Below are 17,272 nucleotides of genomic sequence, written 5' to 3'. Positions count from 1 at the left end.
TTTGTCTAAGAATGTCTAAGAAAATCAGAGGAATGAACTAAAGGTATATAAAAGTTTAGAGAGTTAAAGCAAGTCGTAGAAGGTCAGAAAAGAGGTTGTTAAAAGAGAAAAATGTAAACTGTTTGCTATGGTTCCTCATGTCTACAAATAATAAATTTAAAAATGGTAATATAAGTTAAAATTTTAACCATATTAAGCTAATTATGTTTAAAAAGTCCTGTTTATTTCTCAAGTAATTTATGTATACTTGTTTTAAAATGTTCTGTTTCCTGGCATAACCTAAGTTCTGTTACAAGCATGTAGCTAAACAAATGGTGAAAGTTACAGCCATTTTGTAGCCAGCCACATGGCAAACTGGTCACATGACTGACTGGTAGCCATTTTGCTGAAGTTGAAAAAAAAATACTTAAACCGCCATCTTGACTAAAGGTGACTGCATGGAAATTAGAGGTACCATCTTAGAAACAAGTTTTTCAGTTAAGATTTAAAATATTAGTGCTTCTATATATTACAGAAAGACATTAAGGGAATTTAAATTTCTTTTTAAAACCAGTTTTTTTAAATGTTTATGTTTTTTAAATTTTTTATTAATGTTTGTACTTAAAGAGCTTCAATTTATGATCATTTTTAAGCAAAGCCTGACAATGTAAAGTTCTTGTTTTATAAAAGCTGCTAATCTATTATAAGATGTTAGTTAAGTTTAGAGCGTTGGTGGCACACACTTTAATCCCACCACTTGGAGGCAGAGGCGGATGGATCTCTGTGAATTTGAGGCCAGCCTGGTCTACAGAGTTAGTTCCAGGACAGCCAGGACTGTTACACAGAGAAACCCTGTCTCATTTGAGCAAGCAGCTAAAATATGTACATGTAGCTACTATTTAAGGACTATAAGGTAACCCTATGCAGTCTTAAATTCAGCTGTGCTAAGTTTCAAATATATTTTACTAAGTTAAAACCAGTTACAGTCAGGCTGAAAATTAATTATAGAAATAAGACCTTACCTAGCCACCTGTATGCTTCTTGTGTGCTTAAAGTAAGTAACCAAACAGACCTCTAATGCTTCAGAGATCTTCAGAATATGGCATTTAAATTGTTATCTTTAAAGTTTATAATATCAGACAGACTGCCAGATCCTGACAGTGACCCAAAGTCTCCAAAGAACATTATGAGGCATCTCAGTTCCTGCACCTGGACCAGTGAGCGAGATGCTCAGATGTGATACCTGCCACCTGCCAGGACCTGGCCGAGACTGTGGATAAAGCTGCACCTAGTTCTTAAGTCATACCAAATTATGACATTTTAAAGAGCAGCACTTAGTCTTAGTCAACACAGACTAAGACAACATTTACCGTGTTTCTAGTGACATAATTTATTTAGACAAAAGGTACTCAGGTCTCATATATTCTTTCTGTTCACCTTCATGAAGCGCCTGAGGGCCAAGCAGCTTCAATCATTTTACCTCTAATACTTTGGATGGTGTTTGAGTTTTAAAAAGGGACATGGAGTCTGTAATGCATTGGCTTTCTGGAGTGCCAAAACACAGTTAAACAAGTTTCTGTGGGGAAGCAGGACAGCCAGTGGTTGGGAGAGGGTGGCTAGGTTTGGGGCAGGAGACAGGATGGGACGTGGGAGATGGTCTTGGAGTCTCTGTAATGCAGGCTTCAAATAAGGACTTGGGAAGGACAGTCTGTTCTGAAACTGCTCTCAAGGGGTAGAGGTGGGGAGCACCGGGAGGTAGAGACTGCAAATCTGAGAAACATTACCTTAACAGCTGTCTGTGTGCCCTTATATTGTTTCACTGTGTGTGTGTATTAGTCAGGGTTCTCTAGAGGGACAGGACAGATAGAATGAATACTTATGGCATTTATTAGTGTGGCTTGCACTCTGTGATCCCGCTAGTTCAACAATGGATGTCTCCCAGTGGAAAAGCCAAGAATACGATAGTTGTTCAATCCACAAGGCTAAGTGTCTCTATTGGTTTGTCTTTGTTGGTCTCCCAAAGAAGTAGGTTCTAATGCCAGTGCAGGAATACCTCAGCAGCAGGATAGATGAACTTGCCATGGAGTGTGAGGCAAGCAGGAAAAGGGCAAAACTTCCTTCTTTCGTGTCCTTTTATATATCCTGCCAACAGAAAGTGTCACCCAGACTTAGGGTAGGTCTTTCTATTTCAAATGGTCTAATCAAGAAAAATCCTGGTAGTGGTAGCACACGCCTTTAATCCCAGTACTTGGGAGGCAGAGGCAGGTGGATCTCTGTGAGTGTGAGGCCAGTCTGGTCTACAGAGAAAGTTCCAGGAAAGACAGGGATACACAGAGAAACTTTGTCTTGAGAAAAAAAGAAGAAAGTCCTTCACAGGGATGTCCAGTTGCTTGGATCTTAGTTGATCCCAGATACAATCAAGTTGACAATCAAGATTAGCCATGACAGTGTGTGTTGTGGGGGTATGTGTGTGTGTGTGTGGCACACACTTTCTAGCCTGTGGGTGTGCACACACAGAGGCCAGGGAGCCATGTCAGGTGTCTTCTATTACTCTCCGCCTTGAGACATGGCCTCTTATTGAACTGGTGGCTCTGTTGTTTAGACTACACTGACCATCAAGCTCCTGGGATCCATCTGACTTTGGCCATCAGGACTGGGGCTACAGGCCCTGCTGCTCCTGTGTCTGCTGCGGAATTAACATTCTGTCTTCAATACTCGTAGAGCGAGCAAGTTCTCTGTCCTTTTACATATGGAACCTCCTCCAAGTCAACCCAATGGTGACTCTCTAGAAGCTGGGTAGAAAGTGCCATCGTTGGATACATTCCTTTAACTTAGGACCAGAACCATGGACCAAATTAATCCTCTTTTCTTTCTAAATCAACCCTGTTAGAATTCAGGCATTATGCTGGCCTGTCCCCCCCTCTCCCTCCCAAATAAAAGTGCTCCCAAATTCATCCCCCACAGTCGGAACAGCCCTTGAAGTGCTGGCTTTGCAGATCTTTCTAGAAGAGGAGGCATTTTTCTCATCCCTGGGATCAGGGCAGGGCCACACATCTTGCTTTGACCATTAGCACATGTGATGTAGGCTGAGGCTTTAAAAAATGCCAAGCGACTTCAGTCCTTCCCTTTCTCTTGGGATTTCAGAACTCAGGACCCTGTGAACAAGCTCAGGTCATCATACTAGATAATGAGAAAGCCACAGTGAAAACACCCAGATTTTGTTATTGAAGGGGATGGTAACCTGGGCCATCTTGCAGAGAGGGTTTTCTACACCCCAACTCCAGAAAGTATGGGCTCCGGTAGAGCAAAGGCCTTTGCCAGGCACCTCCCAGGGAGGAGTCAGACATATGTCGGGAAGGCTTAGGCACATGAGGAAGATGCAAAGAAGCTGTGGAGGGAATGTTGGGGTTCTGGGGTCCTTGGGTCTCTATTCCCCCATCCCTACCCCTAGGTTTCAGATCACAGAAGCTAGCAATTGTCTGTTAGCAAGGCTCATGTGGCCCAGCCCTGGCTCTCCTCTCTCTTCCACACTGGTGTCATCACCCTTACTTTTACAGCTGTTATTGGGCCAATTGCCAGACTTGTGGTTGGGGCCTTTCTGAACCTCAAGCTTCATGTAAGCTTGAGCAGAGCACACGAACTTTTCAGAAAATTCAATCATGAGCAAATAAATGCATGGTTCAGGGTGGTTCAATATGCAGCATAAATAACCAGAAGATACTTGGGCGTCATTTGGACTATGCTATCCACATGGCAGTTGATTTTAAGAGTCATTTTATCTGAACCATAAGAAGCCCAGATAGCAAACATTCTCTCTCTCTCTTTCTCTCTCTCTCTCTCTCTCTCTCTCTCTCTCTCTCTCTCTCTCTGACACACACACCCATACACCCCCACACACACCTCTATCTCCTTTTCATTAGTCCTGTTTCTCAGGAGAATCCTAACATCACTGAGTTATACTTAGGATTAATTAATCCCCCCCCCCCACACACATGCCGTTTCTCTGTGTAGCCCTGGCTGCCCTGTACTTACTCTGTAGACCAGGTTGGCTTCAAACTCAAGAGATCCACCTGCCTCTGCCTCCCACATGCTGGGATTAAAGGTGTGCATCACTACACCTGAGCACTTTTTTTTTTTTTGAGACAGGGTTTCTCTGTGTAGCTTTGGAGCCTATCCTGGCACTCTCTCTGGAGACCAGGCTGGCCTTGAACTCAGAGAGATCTGCCTGCCTCTGCCTCCTGAGTGCTGGGATTAAAGGCATGCGCCCAGCCACTTTTTTTTTTTTTTTTTAAAGACAGAGTCTTGCTCTCTAGCCCAGGCTGGCCTGGAACTCACTATATAGCCCAGACTGCTCTTGAAAGTCATGGTAATTATTAGGTTTTCTGCACCTCCACCACCATAACAAGTTTCTCTGCTAACACAGTAAGCCAGCTCGAGCCTAACTGAAAAATCACCTCCTAGGAGGGTTCTCCAGTCCCAGAGATGGAGGTCAAAGAAGTCAAGCACCCAGGCCAAGGCAGGAAAGTTTTATAGGTTGTAGGCAAGAGGTGTTGAAGTGTCCACCAAAGCTGGGTTTGTGCCCAAGTATGGTCAAAAGCTGAGCACTTAGGTGGGGACTTGGGTGACTAAGGCCATAGGGGAGGAAGTTGCAGCAGCTGACAAGAATGCCAAGCTTGGCTATTGGCTCCTTTCCTCTGTTCCGAGATTCTCTGAGCTGGAGGGGTGTGGAAAGAGAGACAGACAGGAATAGGGCTTTCCAAACTGTGCAGGGGCCCGCTGTAGGCTCCAACTAAAAGTAATCTTCCTGTCTCAGACTCCTGAGTCCTGGGGTGACAGGTGTGAGCCGTCACCTGGCCTCGAGTTAGTTTAGATCAAACTATTTGATAGTCACTTGTACTCTGATGGAGTCTGAGGTGGATGAGTTTAGCTGTCAACCTGACTGGATCTAGAATCTACGAAAAGGCAAGTCACTGGGCACTCTTGTGAGGGACTGTTATTATTATTGATCAAATCATTTGAATAGGGAAAACCCACCCAAAATGTGAGTAGTACCTTCTGGTAGCCCAGATAGAGACATGAGAGAAGTGATCTGTTTTTAGCCTTCTTGCCCTCACTCTCAATGGAACACCCATCCATCCTTTTTCAGTGACTTGTTTGTTTTTTGACACAGGGTTTCTCTGTGTAGCCCTGGCTGTCCTGCAACTGACTCTGTAGACCACGCTGGCCTCAAACTCAGAGATCTGCTTGCCTCTGCCTCCAGAGTGCTGGGATTAAAGGAGTGTGTCACCACCTCCTGACTGGTTTCCTATATTTTAAGCTTTTTTGTTTGTTTCTCCCATCCGTAAAATGTAGAAGGGTTGTTATTCCTACAGGTCCATCCCACTCTAAGGCAGCTGTGAAGACAGTTGAATGGCGTTTTCTATGGAGACTCTTGGTATAAAGGCCATACAGGTGCATGGTTATTCTGTGTGTGTTGAGGGACAGATGAGTGACCTGAACTGAGCTGCTGAAACAAAAGATGCCCCACTTGGATTTATTCAGTGACATGAGGATGATGAAAAGGTACAAGGAGAACTTGGGTAACAGGAGGGACAAACAACTCGTGTAGCCTCCCCCTGGGTGTGAATGCAGGCTCTGGCTCTGGCTCTTGCTGTGTGTGGCTCTGTTCTGTGGGAGAATGGTTCTCTGCCTGTATTTAAGCAAGGGTGGATCTGTTCTTGACTGTTCAGCCTCTTTCAATCCTGACTGTACCAGAAGTTTACTGTACCAGGCCCTACTTTCCAAGATTGAAATATATGCCTGGCTAAGGATAGCCAGTGGGTGGAGCCTACCCTTGTCACCTTTGGTCCAGGTGGGTTTAGACAGAGGGAGACCATGTCTACCCACCAGTATGGGGTTTATAAAGGTCACTTGGGAACCTCTTTAGAGAATGACATGTGGGCTAGGGGCACCTCAAACTGTGTGGACTCTAAAATGGCATCAGACATGACGGAGACAATATTGAAGGATTCAACACCATTCTTTGGTTTGTTTACTTATTCAGCAGGCATGTGTCAAACATTTACACTGGATTGGTTCCATTCTAGACTGCAAAGGCCAAGGCATAAGGCATTCAAAGAAAAATCAAGTCTCACTGTTCTAGAGAGATAGATCTAACAAAACAACACGATTAACACCCCTCTTCCTCTCACAGAGGGCTACTGTGGACGAAGAGAGAGAATGTGAGCTTAAGATGACCTGGCCGGCTGCGTGGGCTGTATAGCAGTCGATTTCAAACTCGAGCATGCATCAGAACAACTTGGAGGGCTTGTCATGGCACTGACTGTTACCTCAGGGGAATGTCTGCCTCGGCTCAATTTTTCTTTTCTAAGAGGTTCCTGGAGTAACGGTGAGTCTGTCAGTCTGAGGTCTGCACTTTGAGATTCAGTGACTTACAAGTCTGAGTCTTGAAATATGAAAACATCGGTCAAGGGGAAAGGATCGCTGACTCAAAGTGATGGGGACATGACTTGGCATTCGGGGCGAGTTTTGAGTATTTGGGAGACTGGTGAGTTTTGAGTGGGGACGGAGAAGAAAGTAGGGCTCAGCTTGATTGTATTAAAGACTGGCTATTCAGCGAAAAAACTTGAACTTCATTCTGTATATGTGGGAAAATGTTGATATTTAGGGTACAGAATGAACACAGCGTCTGGGTAAAGGGATGGGGCAGGGAGGCATTAAGTATTGACACCATGCAGTAGGCAGACTAGGGCTAGATCACCCTGAGCTGGATGGTGTCACAGTCTTTTATCTGTAGCTCTGCAAGGCTGCAACGATCTTTCAGCTTCTTACTCCCCAACATCAGCACCTGATTCTCTGTGCAAGGCCCTCCAGCATCTTCAACCTTCCCCTTCAGTTCATAGATGGTAGCGCCAGGGTCGATGGCATAAGGCTTGCTCTGGCCACTGGATTCCTTCACAAAGACCTGGATCTCAGGGGGAAAGGTCTCCAGCACCCGGATGGTCACCTTAGAGAATATCCCATAATCCGATAGGGTCTTCTGGCTGCTGAGAAGTTGCCTCTCCCCCTGTGGATCCTGGAAGGAGATGCGTAGCTCCCCGGAGGTGCCATTTTTCCTTTTGATCTCTGCCTTCATCTTCCTGATGGGGCTATAGGGGTCTACCCAGAGCCTCCAGGTTTCTTTTTCTGTTTGTTTCACTGTCACCTGAATTTCTCTTGCTGGCTGCAAGAGAGGTAAGAGAGGGAAAGGGCATCTGTGTGACAAGAACCGTCTACTGTCTACAGAGTCTCTCCCTTCTAGATCCTGGTGGAATTTACCATGTACCCAGACAAACTGGGAGATGCTGAGTGAATGCTTAAGGCGACAGGAAAGCTGATTGGCCACCCTAGGCTTAGAGCACCACCAAGTCACACTGTGTTCCTCGACTTACTCAAGCCAGAGCAACAGCTGGTGTCTAAATGATACTCTTTCTGTGTGGAACTAGGCAGGATCTTCACCCATTGTGGGCACACTGCAGTGTTGTATTTATGGAACCCTGGGGAATGCCAAGAATGTCTACGGGTGAGAATGAGGCTACAATACCTAACTGTGTTGCCTGTCCTGGGGCTTATGGGTACTGAGGGAAGAGCTACTGTGAGGTCTGAGTATGAGACTGCACTGTACCAGTACATCCCAGCTGCCGCTGAGGATTCCAGTCCAGCAGCAGGTCTGCAGCAGGCAGTAGAAAGCTTCTCTGGCCACCAGGTCCCATCCATTTCTACTTCCTAAGTTGTTGGTGGGATCAGCTGGGTCTAGGATGATGGGCCTGGGGGCAGAATAGAAGCAGATCCGGGCTAAGCTCAGGAAGCTGGCCTCTGGCACTCAACGTCTGTGGAATCATAAGGCGCGCTATATTGGTAAATTGCCTTGTGACGTCTAAGCTCACTGAAAGCTGGCTCTGGAGCCACAACCCCAAACGTGTAACTCAAAGTGTTCTTCCAAGACTCTCTGTCTTGGGTCCTGCTGTCCCTTCCACCTGCCGCTCTGTAATGGGGGAAATGGACCTTGAGACAGCTGGAAGGGGAACCATTTCCATCCAGAGGCCACTGTTGTTTATCCCATGTTACAGTGGGAACAAAAAGCTGCAAGTCCAGCCATGGCTCACACATGGGAAGCTCATCCATGGGGAACTCCCGATGACCCCCTCCACTGGTTGACATCTGCAGGGTGTCCTAAGCGGTTTGATGCTGTTGCCTTTGCTCTCCCACTTGGGCTACTCCAGTTGTCTCTACTGGATTTGTGAGCACCCGGTTTGATGATATCCTGCCATCGGCTACTCCCCTACTTGCTATTTTTTCTTTTACTTCTGATCTCTATAAACTTCTTTTTGTTTTTGTTTCTCAAGACAGGGTTTCTCTGTAGCATTGGAGCCTGTCCTGGAACTCTCTCTCTCTCTCTCTCTGTAGACCAGGCTGGCTTTGAACTCCCAGCAATCCACCTGCCTCTGCCTCCTGAGTTTTGGGATTAAAGGTGTGTGCCACCACCGCCCGACTATATACTTCTTAACTCACTCATTTGAAACTGAAACTATGGCCAACAGAGAGCATTCTTCACAATGTCCGGAGCAGGGATTGTATGCACCTTTGGGTAGAAGCAATGCCTGCAAGTCAGGCCCTTGATTAGGACTGGAACCTAAGGAAGCTAGTGAGACTGGACCTCTGAGATCTTGCTTGACATACCCTTTCTTGTACTGGAAAGAAGGCTAGAACCACTGCAACCTTGAAGGGATAAACTGGAACTTGACAGTAAAGCCCTGGGAAGGGCGGGGTTGACCGACTCACAGAAAGAGACCTTGGTGACATAGTCATACTTGAAGTTTTCCTTTGAACGTTTTCAGTTGCAAAAGCCACTTGCGTCTCTTATTTTTCCAAGCCTCTTCAGTCAGGGTTTCTATTCCTAAAAGTCATGAGTAATTTGGTTGACATACTCACCGGTGTCTCTTCAGCTGTTGTTTGAGAAAGTTTCCAACGACTTCATTTTGGAAATCGTAGTACTTAGTCCAGTATACGCAGATGTCTTGGTAGTCTCTGAGGAGATTCATCACGGCTACAAACCCTTCATCCAAATTGAAGTTTTCGCTGCTCTCTGTACCCATTTCCCAGGCGTAGATGGTCAGTAGCTCCAGAGAATATTTGGGAGGCAATGCTGCTCTTCTATGCTTACTTCTCAGGTACTGGAGAAAGGGGAGGGGGTAGAAAACAGAAGGAAGAGAGGAGGGAGAGAGGGAGGGAAGGAGGGAGGGAGGGAGGGAGGGAGGGAGAGAGAATACGTTCTTGATGCTTTAAGAACTTTGGGGTTCCTCTGTTGCTTTATGTGACACTGCCATGAGCTGGTGGGACCCAGGTGGCTTTGGTCTGGGGTCTCCTGTGGACCATCTGCTTATCAGCCCATGTTTTTCAGTTAGAATGGAGACGGCAATTTCAGCCGGTGATACAGCAAATTCAGCAACAAAGTGGAAAAATCTAGAACAGACAGACAGCTCAAAGCTGAATAAAATGGCCGGGTGTTGGTGGCTCATGCCTTTAATCCAAGCACTCGGGAAGCAGAGGCAGGAGGATCTCTGTGAGTTAGAGGCCAGCCTGGTCTCCAGAGCGAGTTCCAGGACAGCCTCCAAAGCAATACAAAAGCAACAAAAAACAAAACTGAATAAAACGAAGGAAGAAAGGGAAAGAATGTCATCAAGTGTTTAATTCCTCCTAAATTAATTAAAATATTTATGGCAGTCTTTAAATTTATTTTATTTATTTGTATATTCTTGGGGGAATTCTGTACCTGTATATAGTATTTTGATCATATCCACCTTCACCCCCTTCACCTTCTCACCTCCCCAATATCTTCCTCCTCATACTCGTCTACTTTTTTATAACCTGTGGAGTCCAGTTGGAGTTGCCTTATGTCCGTGGATGTGGGGCCATCCACCAGCCGCACCTCTGAGGACAAAACTGACTCTCCCTCTCCCAGCTGCCGGTAGCTCTCAGCTCTCTCCCATTGACCCTGGAATGCTGACTGGCTAAACCTTACCCTGGTCTCATGCAGAAAGCGCCTGAGTACCAGGAGTCTGTCTGTCATGTCTGTCTGTCATAGTGTCCAGAGGACACTATTTCATAGCCACCCCCCCAACCACCGTGCTCTCTGGCTCAGACTCCTTCCGCCTCCTTGTGCACAGTGTTTCCTTAGCCTTGTAGACAGGATGATATAGATGCCCCACATGGGGCTGAGTGCCCCACGATCACTTGTTCTCTGCACTTCGACTAAGTTGTGAGTCTGTGATAGCTACTGAGTCCTGGGGGCCAGATGGTGGGGGGATCTTTTCTGATGAGAGCAGAGAGCTACACTTATCTGTGGCTTTAATGACATGTGTTTAGAAGACAATTTGATGCCATGTCCATTGAGTAAGACAACAGTAGTAGATTCTATTTAAACTCCTTGTGATTTTTATTTTTGAGACAGTCTTGCTGTGTAGCTCAGGCTAGCCTGAAGCTTGCAATTCTTCTGCCTCAGCCTCCTATGTGTTGGAACTGTAGGTATGCACAGCCTGTCTGGCTGCCACTGATTTCTGTCTTGTATGTGTATTGTATATGTGTGTGTTTGGGGGGGGTGCTTGCCACACATGTGGAGGTCACAGGTCAACCTTGGTTGTCATTCCTACTTTCTACCTGGTTACAAAAACAGAAGTTTTGGGGCATAAGAATAAACAGTGGTCAAGGGTTACGGCTGTAGTAGCTTAGAGGCTGAGTGCTTCTCTACCACACACAAGATCCTGGGTTCAGTCCCTCAGAGCTTAAAAAGAAAACCAGTCAAGTGCAACAGAATAGATGCTCAGAATTAGTCCCCACTAGATTTGTGGATTTTTTTTTTTTTCGAGACAGAGTTTCTCTGTGTAGCTTTGGAGCCTATCCTGGCACTTGCTCTGGAGATCAGGCTGGCCTCGAACTCACAGAGATCTGCCTGCCTCTGCCTCCTGAGTGCTGGAATTAAAGGTGTGTGCCACCAACGCCCAGCCTAGATTTGTGGATTTAACAGTGTTAACAAAGGTAGCATTTTAGTTCAGTGAGAAAAGGTTGTATAATTCAAAATGTGATGTACAACTTGTTAGTCATTTGGAAGAAAATAAAAGCATTGCCAAAGTCATGCCATATTCAAGAACAAGTTAAAATGGATTAAAGTATGTAATAAACATAAGAAAAATTAGGTGGCTATAAAGATACACACACACACATTCGAGTCCAGTTGGGGTTGCCCTTATGAGCATGAGTATAGGATATTCCCACACTGATATGCACACATCCATACACACAATAAGTTTTACCTTTTTAATATATTTTTATGCTGTTTGAATTTTTTATGATGGGTTGCAACATTCAAATAACCATATATATATATATATATATATATATATATATATATATGTATTTCCCCTATGGAGAGAAAGAGGTGGTTCAGATAAGTAGCCCAAATCTATCGTAGAAGGTCAGAAATATTCATCTGCAGACCTGGGAGCCTGGGAGAGGGTCAATGGATTAAGTGTTTTCCATGCAAGGTTAAGGACCAGAGTTCAGATACCCAGAAGCCACATAAATGCTGGGCGGGTGTTGTAACATGCCTGTAATCCCAGTACTTGGGAGGCAGAGACAGGGGCTCCCTGGAGCAAGCTAGCCAAACAGCCATGTAGACAAGCCTAGGGTCAACTGAAAGACATTGTCCCAGTATATATGGAAGAGATCAGGGAAGACTCCTGACATCAACCTGAGCCCCCCCCCCCACGTCACACACACACACACACACACACACACACACACACACACACAGAGAGAGAGAGAGAGAGAGAGAGAGAGAGAGAGAGAGACCCATGGATATATAGGCACACATGTGCACATACACACAAACACACACAGACACTATACACACATAGATACCCATGGATACACATAGACACTATACACATAATTTGCAAAAAAAGAAATCACTGTGTTCTTAAATTATGTGTAAATGTGTATCTGTGATTAGGTATGTGTGAGAGTGTAGTGCCTTTGGAGGCCAGAAGAGGGCATTGGATACCCTGTAGCCGGAGTTATTGTAATTGTGAGCTGCCCAATGTGGGTGTTGGGAATTGAACTTGGGTCTGGTGCAAGAGCAGTACATGCTCTTAAATGCTGAGCCATCTCTCCAGTCCATTGTGTTCTTAAAGCTGGCCTAATTAGAGCCAGTAGGTGAATGGTGTATTCGTGCAAACATTTGCAACACAGATGGGAAGGATAGCAAATACCTGCAGTTGTAAGGTCTTACAGTTGATGAGGAAATAACAAAGTAAAGTGTGCAAGTGACTTAAATAGATGGTGCTCTCACATCTGATGCCAAAGGATATAAGCAGGCAGTAGGTGTTTGTTTAAAGGGTGGGCCAAAAACCGCAATGGCATTTCATGATTCTCGTTACCTAATGGTTTGAGTGTGAGCTGTGTGAATACAGACAGAAACAAAACATGAAATGCAGCCACTGCATTGTTGCTGGTTTACCCTGGACTGCATGTGAATTTCACGTTCTTCCTTTTGCATTTTTCCACATTGTTTTTTTTTCTTTTTTTTTTTTAAATTTTTTTTATAATGAACCCTTTGCAACATTCAGATAACCAGAAAGAAAAGCTGTTATAAAGAATTGTCCCTGTTACCGCTGAAGGGCACAAATTCCAGAGTCAAGCACTCTTGCTCACACCTCAGCTCTACCTTTAACCTTTCAGTTCAGCGTTCTCATCTCCAAAATGATGGTAGTGGTCCACCCACTAGGCATTAGCTGGAAAGAGCAGATGGGGAAATCATGTGGCACATACAGCCTAGATCAAGGGACATAGTACCTCACAATGGTCTCTTTACGTTTGTTATTGTTCTTATCAAAATGCCACGTCTGTTTGTTCTCACCAGTAGGCATTTAATTGCCCTTGGGAAGGTGTCACTGGAATCAGGAGGCTTTAAGCAAGACACAAACACAATTGCCATAGTGATGCCTGGCTCTGATATTATCCAGTGCACTGCAGGTCACGAATAGACTCCATTTGTCCAGTTTCATTCACTGTTTATCCTGCCTCTCATCCACTTCTCTTGTCTCTACTCCATCTCTCTTGGTGGTGCTGGGGACCAAACCCAGGCCCTTATGCATCCCAAGCTAGCTCCCTGGCAACAAGCTACATCCCCAGCCCTGGTTTTTGTTTTGTTTTTTTCCACTCTTTAAAAAAAAAAAAAAACAAACAATGGGCTGTGCCCACCCTCCCCACCCTCTCCTAGCCCTCCTCACCTGCTGGTACCAGAACTTCACTAGCCGGAGTAGGTTCTTCAGTTTAACAGGGCGGCTTTTCACAAAATGTCTCTGCAACTCTGTGAAGCTTGGCGAGAACTCCCCGGGGTTGCCATTAGTCCTTATTAGATCTTCGTAGATTTCTGGGTCTGGTTTCAAGTCTCGGGAAAAGGATCCTGGGAGGAGAAAGTTGTCTGGTTAGGAAACTCTAGCTCTTGAGATGGGGAAACCTCCCTCCTCCCCTCCCCTCCCCTTTTCACCCCCTTCACCCTTCCCTCCCCTCCTCCATCCCCCCCTTCCCTCTCCCTCCCTTCTTGACAGGGTCTTTCTGTGGATCCTAGGCTGCCTTCGGGCTTATGATCCACCTGCCTCTGCTTCCTAAGTACAGGGATCACAGTCAAGCTCGTGGAGTCCCCAGATCAGCTCCATAAAGGAGGTAAATTCAAAGGCAACCACGGGAAACCGCCATTTTTATAACTCAAATGTGGGCAAGTATTGTCAGTTCCCATGGCTCTCCTTAACATTATCACATGCACTGAGTTAGTGCACTCAGTCTGGAGGCACTAAGTTGTTGGCCCAAGGTAAGATACAAGAGCCTTGTTTTACAGATGATTCAAATCCAGTTACGGCTAACTCCAAAGACCTTAGAGTGGTTGTTTGACCTGGTATTTCCCAGAGGGTGGGTAGGAACACTGGGACATGGGGACCCATGCCTTTATGGAGGGACACACGTCTTCACAGGATGCTCCCAGTCCCACCTCACCACTAACGAGCAAACTCCAGTGGTTTCTATTTTCTGTAGCTTCTCCCAGAAAGAGCAGACCTCAGAACCATTTCCCTGAAGCTGACCCAGCACTGGGTTTACCCAAAGCATTATAAGCCGGCAGAACATCCATCCGAATAATGCCGTCACTCTTCCTGGGCTGGACCTTTAATGTCAGGGAGCGAGGGGTCCTATTCCCCTTTCTCTGTTTAACCACAGTGATGTTGTAGGCCAGGCTTCTCCAGCAGTGATGCAGCCTTTCCTCGATGAAGCTGATGATGAGTTCTCGGAATCTCGCCTGATCTTTGAAGCTGGAGAAGCAGCTCAGGAACAGAACCATGTCCTGATCAGATCTGTGGTTCAGCGTCGTCCCCTTTCCCGAGGAGCCTCCCTGTGGAGGGGCCGGTACTAAATTGACCTATCCTGAGATTTGGTGCTTTGAGGTTGTGAGGTAGGTCAAAGGCATTAGTGGCAAGTTCCCTATACAATCCTTAAAAGAAGCCACTGGGCCAGGCGGCGGTGGCGCTCGCCTTTAATCCCAGCACTCAGGAGGCAGAGGCCAGTGGATCTACATGAATTTGAGGCCACCCAGGTCTACAGAATGAGTTCCAGGACAGTCAAAGTTAAGCAGAAGAAACCCTGTCTTGAAAAACCACACACACAAGAGAAGTCTTTGATCCCCATCATGGAGGAAGACCTTTGCTGTGGGCATTGCAGGCTGCGCATCCCTAGCCCCAAACTGAGAAATCCAATGTTCTGAAATCTCAAACTTAAAAATAAAATAAAAAAACCCCTCCTTACGTGTATGGGCTTTTGCCTGCATGTATGTTTGTACACTACATGTGTGCCTGTTGTCCCCAGAGGCCAGAAGAGGGTGTGGGTCCTCCAAAACCAGACTTACAGATAGGTGTAAACCACCATACTATGCAAACAATGCATCAACCTCAGGGCTACATCCCCAGCCCCAAACAAATTACTGTTTGAAAAATGCTATAATGAAACAGTGCTGTGTTTCAAAACAAACAAGATGAGAGGGCATGAATCTCAGCGTCTCCTTTTCCCCCTAGACAGTGCCTCACTAGGTAGCCAAGACTGGCCTGGAACTTGCTACATAGCCTAGATTTGACAGCCTTAAACTGGTAACCCTCTTGCTTCAACCTCCCGAGTGCTGGAGTTACAGGTGGGGGCTGCCACTCCCAGCTCTGGACTTACTATTTGCTGTTTCTTTCAGGTCCCAGAAGCGAAGAGGCTGATGGAGCCCTAGACCTGGGAGCTGACAGCTGAAGCAGAGGTTTGGAGGGCCAGAATACAAAAGGGGTGGGTTGTAGCTTTTGAGGCAACTGTAGGAGCTTGAAACCTGTTTTGCTAACAGCTCTCCCTTATCTTTGATGTCAACTGTCTGTCTAGGTTCTTCATAGTCTAAAGCCCTTTCTCTCCAGTTCTCATCTCTGTGGCCATGCATGGCTCAGGGTTCCCGGATAAAGCCTGACTTACTCCAGTTAAGGTGAGATATCTTTTATTTTAGCAAAATGAAGAACACCAAGATTTCTGACCCAAACGATCTTGACTGAAAGGGGTGTGTTGTAAGTTTGCACTTTTCTGGCAGAGAAGACAGATTCTAAGTAGATGCTGATTTACTTACCCAGGTAGCTCCTGGAGTCCCATTGAGCTTACCAACTACTGTCTTGCTAGGTAGTTTCTAACATGACCAATGGCACTAACTTAGGAGAACAACAGGCTTCCTTCATGGCTTCAGAGGTAAAGTAGTATTTCTTAAGCAAGAAGCAAAGGTATACATTTTATGGAAACTGGGGACTGTGGTCCATCCTGAGATCCCAAATTCTCACTACTCCCTCTGTCCTTTAGCTTTGCAAGACTGATTTTATGCTCCATCCATTCATTGCTTATAATAAACCCAACTAAGAAGAGGAGCCTTAGGCTCAAAAGGGTGAAGTGGCCCATCTCCCAAGGTCACAGACCCACAGGGCAGAGATGGGACTTGAACCCAGGACCCTTTGTGCTCACCTTCACCACCTTAAGCACCTTGACTTCTTGGTCCAGAAGTAGCTCATCCCGGAAGCATTGGTCCCGAAGGAACCTCTCAATTCTCTCCCAGGCGTCCTGCCCTTCCTCTTTCCAGTCCCTCTGGGGCTGAAGGCTGTGCTCCACGAAGTGGTCCAGATTGTTCCCAAGGGTACAGTACAGGTCAGGGGTTGGATCCATCTCTGCAGGATCACCCTGTCCCTCCAAGTGAATCCTCAGTGCTTTTGCTCAGGGAGAAGTTTCCAGCCTTCCCCAGATAAAGGCTGGGGAAGATGACAGAAGGATGGAGACACTTGTCTCTGTTTCCAGTGTGGAGAAAGAATGAAGATGTCTCCAGGCAATGCTCTGCTCCTCCCTCCTGGGACGGCTTCTCAGCTCTGCAGCCATTCAGTCAGGAAACCGAAACTTGGGAAACAATTTCCCAAGAATTGAAAGTAAAACTGCAGAGGCAATCAGTTCCCCTTTTTCAAAGCTGGAAGGAACAGCGCCCCCACAGGCTCTGTTGTGCACACTGAATGTGTCTTTTCGGCAGTTTGAGTGGCGGCGATTGGCCAGATAATCGCAGCTGCCCCGGTGCTCTGGTAAAGGCATACTCCTTTATTTTAATCTTAATTACTAGAAGTGTCTCTTGTGCATAGTTATACGGAGGGTCATTACACAGCATCCACCCTACCCTCTGAGTTCCTGACGTCCTCAGCCTACCTCCCCAGGGCTGCTCTCCTGTAGCTAGTGTTCAGGTCTTTTCATGTATACCTAGTTTTAGTTGCTCTTCTGCCTTTCCTCTCCCTCATCTTCCCGGCCCCAGTCTCCATCATATCCTCCCATCAGTAGTGTTCCCCCTTCAACTGTCATAAATTTTTCCCGTGTCACAGGCCCCTCACTGGTTTCTTAGCCTCTTTGCACACTCACTCCCATAGAAATGCACACTCATGACAATTAGAAACTCGGGTTCCCATGTACTTGCTTTCTGAGTCTTACAGTTCTATCCATTTTTTTTCTTGCAGTTTCATTTTTTAACAGCTGAATAAAACTCTAGTGTGTATATGTACTATATGCCTTACTGCTGGTGGACATCAAGGCTGATTCCATTCCTTTCTGCTCTGAAAAGAGCGGCAAAGACCACAGATGTACAAGTATGACTGATGTAAGATACCGTGCTGGT

The 17,272-nt window shown here is 46.0% G+C and overlaps 1 protein-coding gene and 1 long non-coding RNA gene across 5 annotated transcripts; one reads left to right on the top strand and one right to left on the bottom strand.

The window, feature by feature from the left end:
- Nucleotides 1–5,979: 5,979 nt before the first annotated feature.
- Nucleotides 5,980–16,521, bottom strand: LOC100774966 (2'-5'-oligoadenylate synthase-like protein 2). 4 transcript variants are annotated; one of them, XM_027416025.2, is made up of 6 exons: nt 16,093–16,521; nt 14,170–14,458; nt 13,305–13,480; nt 8,950–9,191; nt 7,643–7,784; nt 5,980–7,201 (listed from the first exon to the last, which is right to left on the bottom strand). In XM_027416025.2, the coding sequence occupies exons 1-6, from the start codon at nt 16,288–16,290 to the stop codon at nt 6,731–6,733; spliced, it is 1,518 nt and encodes a 505-aa protein (XP_027271826.1). In that variant the 5' UTR covers nt 16,291–16,521; the 3' UTR covers nt 5,980–6,730. The 4 variants fall into 4 exon arrangements, with proteins under 4 accessions (XP_027271826.1, XP_035299135.1, XP_035299136.1 ...); XM_035443244.1 differs by lacking the exon at nt 14,170–14,458 and having other exon boundaries at nt 16,093–16,231; XM_035443245.1 differs by lacking the exons at nt 13,305–13,480; nt 14,170–14,458; nt 16,093–16,521 and adding an exon at nt 12,729–12,806.
- Nucleotides 14,391–16,138, top strand: LOC118238648. Its single transcript, XR_004769493.1, has 3 exons — nt 14,391–14,518; nt 15,299–15,358; nt 15,475–16,138. It is a non-coding gene; the product is annotated as an uncharacterized LOC118238648 (long non-coding RNA).
- Nucleotides 16,522–17,272: the final 751 nt, after the last annotated feature.

The sequence above is a fragment of the Cricetulus griseus genome, chromosome 4 (assembly GCF_003668045.3).
Source record: "Cricetulus griseus strain 17A/GY chromosome 4, alternate assembly CriGri-PICRH-1.0, whole genome shotgun sequence".
NCBI classification, from domain to species: Eukaryota; Metazoa; Chordata; class Mammalia; order Rodentia; family Cricetidae; genus Cricetulus; species Cricetulus griseus.
The sequence above is the reverse complement of the archived record's forward strand: the minus strand, read 5'-3'. Positions and strand labels throughout refer to the sequence as shown.